At 38.6% G+C, this 2,140-nt stretch overlaps 1 protein-coding gene across 1 annotated transcript; it reads right to left on the minus strand.

The window, feature by feature from the left end:
• Positions 1–319: 319 nt before the first annotated feature.
• Positions 320–1,820, minus strand: LOC122249234 (uncharacterized). Its single transcript, XM_043009931.2, has 2 exons — positions 1,560–1,820; positions 320–1,395 (listed from the first exon to the last, which is right to left on the minus strand). Exons 1-2 carry the CDS (start codon positions 1,603–1,605, stop codon positions 632–634), a joined length of 810 nt encoding a protein of 269 aa, XP_042865865.2. The 5' UTR covers positions 1,606–1,820; the 3' UTR covers positions 320–631.
• Between the last annotated feature and the right edge of the window lie 320 nt (positions 1,821–2,140).

The following is a 2,140-nucleotide window of genomic DNA, read 5'->3' on the forward strand; positions in this document are numbered from 1 at the left end:
TTTGATTATACAGAAAACAAATATAGTTTAAAGGACTAAATCAAAACGGATTTAATTTACCGTCAAATATCCATTGTCCTATTCGATATAGCGTATCTGTATCATACATCTATCCATCTAGTATTAGTCTATCATAATTCTTATAATCATATTCTTAATTCTTATCATTTATCATTATCATTATTATTATTTTGGATTAGCTATTGCTATAAATATTACTATAATAGTGGTTACCATAAGTTTCATAAAGATTTATGGTTATATTCTGTTTATTACCGTGTTATTCCAAGATACTGGTTAGATTAAATGAGAGTAGACATTCATATAAAAACCTTTTATTTCTATCTTCTATACTCAATGCAAAAAATACAGCAAAGTTGAAGAAAAAAGCTTCTACACACATAATTCGGGTAATGGCACCTTATATTACGTATCAAATTTGGCTATATTACAAGCATAACTATGAAAGCTATGAATTATACATCAATTTCATATATACACAACAAACATATTTTTAGAAACAGCAGAAAACATTTGTACATACGAAACCATTACATTTCGCTAATAATGCCCAAAAAAGGAAACGGTTCACCTGTGTTATTATTATCTTATATTCATTGCACGGTTTTAATTACATCGTTAACAGATAAATAAGGTAAGCTATTAGGGAACCAACTATTAAGAGACCGAGGAGAGAAAACCCGTAGAGTGTGTCCTTGCCATAACCACCCTTGGCCGACCTCCGTTTTCTTTGATGCGACAGGGCAGACGATGATATTTTCGCCTGCGGTCCCTGGTTTACGCGGGAATCTCCCTTTTCTTGAGTATATTTTCCCTCTTCCTCCCTCGTGTGTAAATCGTAATCTTCGAAATCAAAACAGGCACTAAGAGACTTGAAAAAGGTCACTGGCGCTGAACGTGGTTTGAGATTGACCAAATTGATGAGAAGTTCTCCGCCATCGATGAAACTATTCGTAGCCTCGATCAGGGTCGCATCGGACACTCTCTCTCTAAATATCCTAGTCAACCACTTGCCGCCTATGATTGGTATGTTCGAAAACACACAATCTAGAATCACCTCGGCTTCTTCCCTAGGAGAATCATCCCCTCCGCTGAAGCCTTCTTCGTACGTGTCCTTATCCCAGCCTTCATCCTCTTCGGTAAGTAAATTGGATTCATCTTCACCAGGTTGCAAATGAAGACTCTTCCTGTCCACAATATCTTCATAAAAGTCTTCTCCTAAATGTCCATCTTCACTGCGACCTTCCCCTGACGTCCTGCAGTTAGTATCCCCTGTGGGACACGGAGGAGGAGGCTGGGGCACCTCGTAAGGATGGGAAGGAGCGTCGGAAAGTCCCGTTGTCGCCGGAAGGATATTCAGAAGCAGTAGCGATCCTAGAGAGGATTGATCCGATATTAAGTGTGATAAAACACCATCGTTATCAAATGACACATAATACCAACATGGACTGACTACCTACAAACAATAATTATCATAATTACAACCAAATTATAATGAAATATAAGACTATATATTTATCAAAATATAGCATACCTACCATAAACCACAAGTCTTCCACACCCTCCGACTAGCACACGCACCATTATCAAACAGAAAAAATAATGAAAGCGTAATAAACGAGAGTTCGTCAAACAAAACACAAGATTACAGTCTTTCCAAAACTCGACGAATTTCAGTATAAAAGAATCAAACTCGATAATTCTTTCAAGCAAAGGAATGAACTCGACAAGAAGTCCAGCACTGCAGAATCCTGTGCGGGAGTCCGACAGCCTCTGACGTCTGCACTTTACCCGAACCCCCTGCTCTGCCTACAACGGACAGGTCAGCTGATCGCGAGTTCTTCAGGGGGTGTTGCCAAAAACCGAGATGAACTGGACCGATTTTTACCGACTCGCGTATGATTGCATGCACTATTAGGGAGAATAAACCGTGTATGTAAGTTGCATTATATCATAAAACTTTATATAGCTAAAGTAAGTAGTGTTTTTTTTTTTTCTTTCCTTAACATCTCTCGAGGAAGTAAAAGGGAGGAAGCATTGTATATGGCAACATTCAGCATAGGTGTCTAGTGAACGTAGTAGCACGATCCGAAGAGTGTAAATATCGCAACAGGTGCTC

Source organism: Penaeus japonicus, unplaced genomic scaffold, assembly GCF_977035675.1.
Source record: "Penaeus japonicus unplaced genomic scaffold, GWHDUDI00000001_assembly GWHDUDI00000018, whole genome shotgun sequence".
NCBI lineage: Eukaryota > Metazoa > Arthropoda > Malacostraca > Decapoda > Penaeidae > Penaeus > Penaeus japonicus.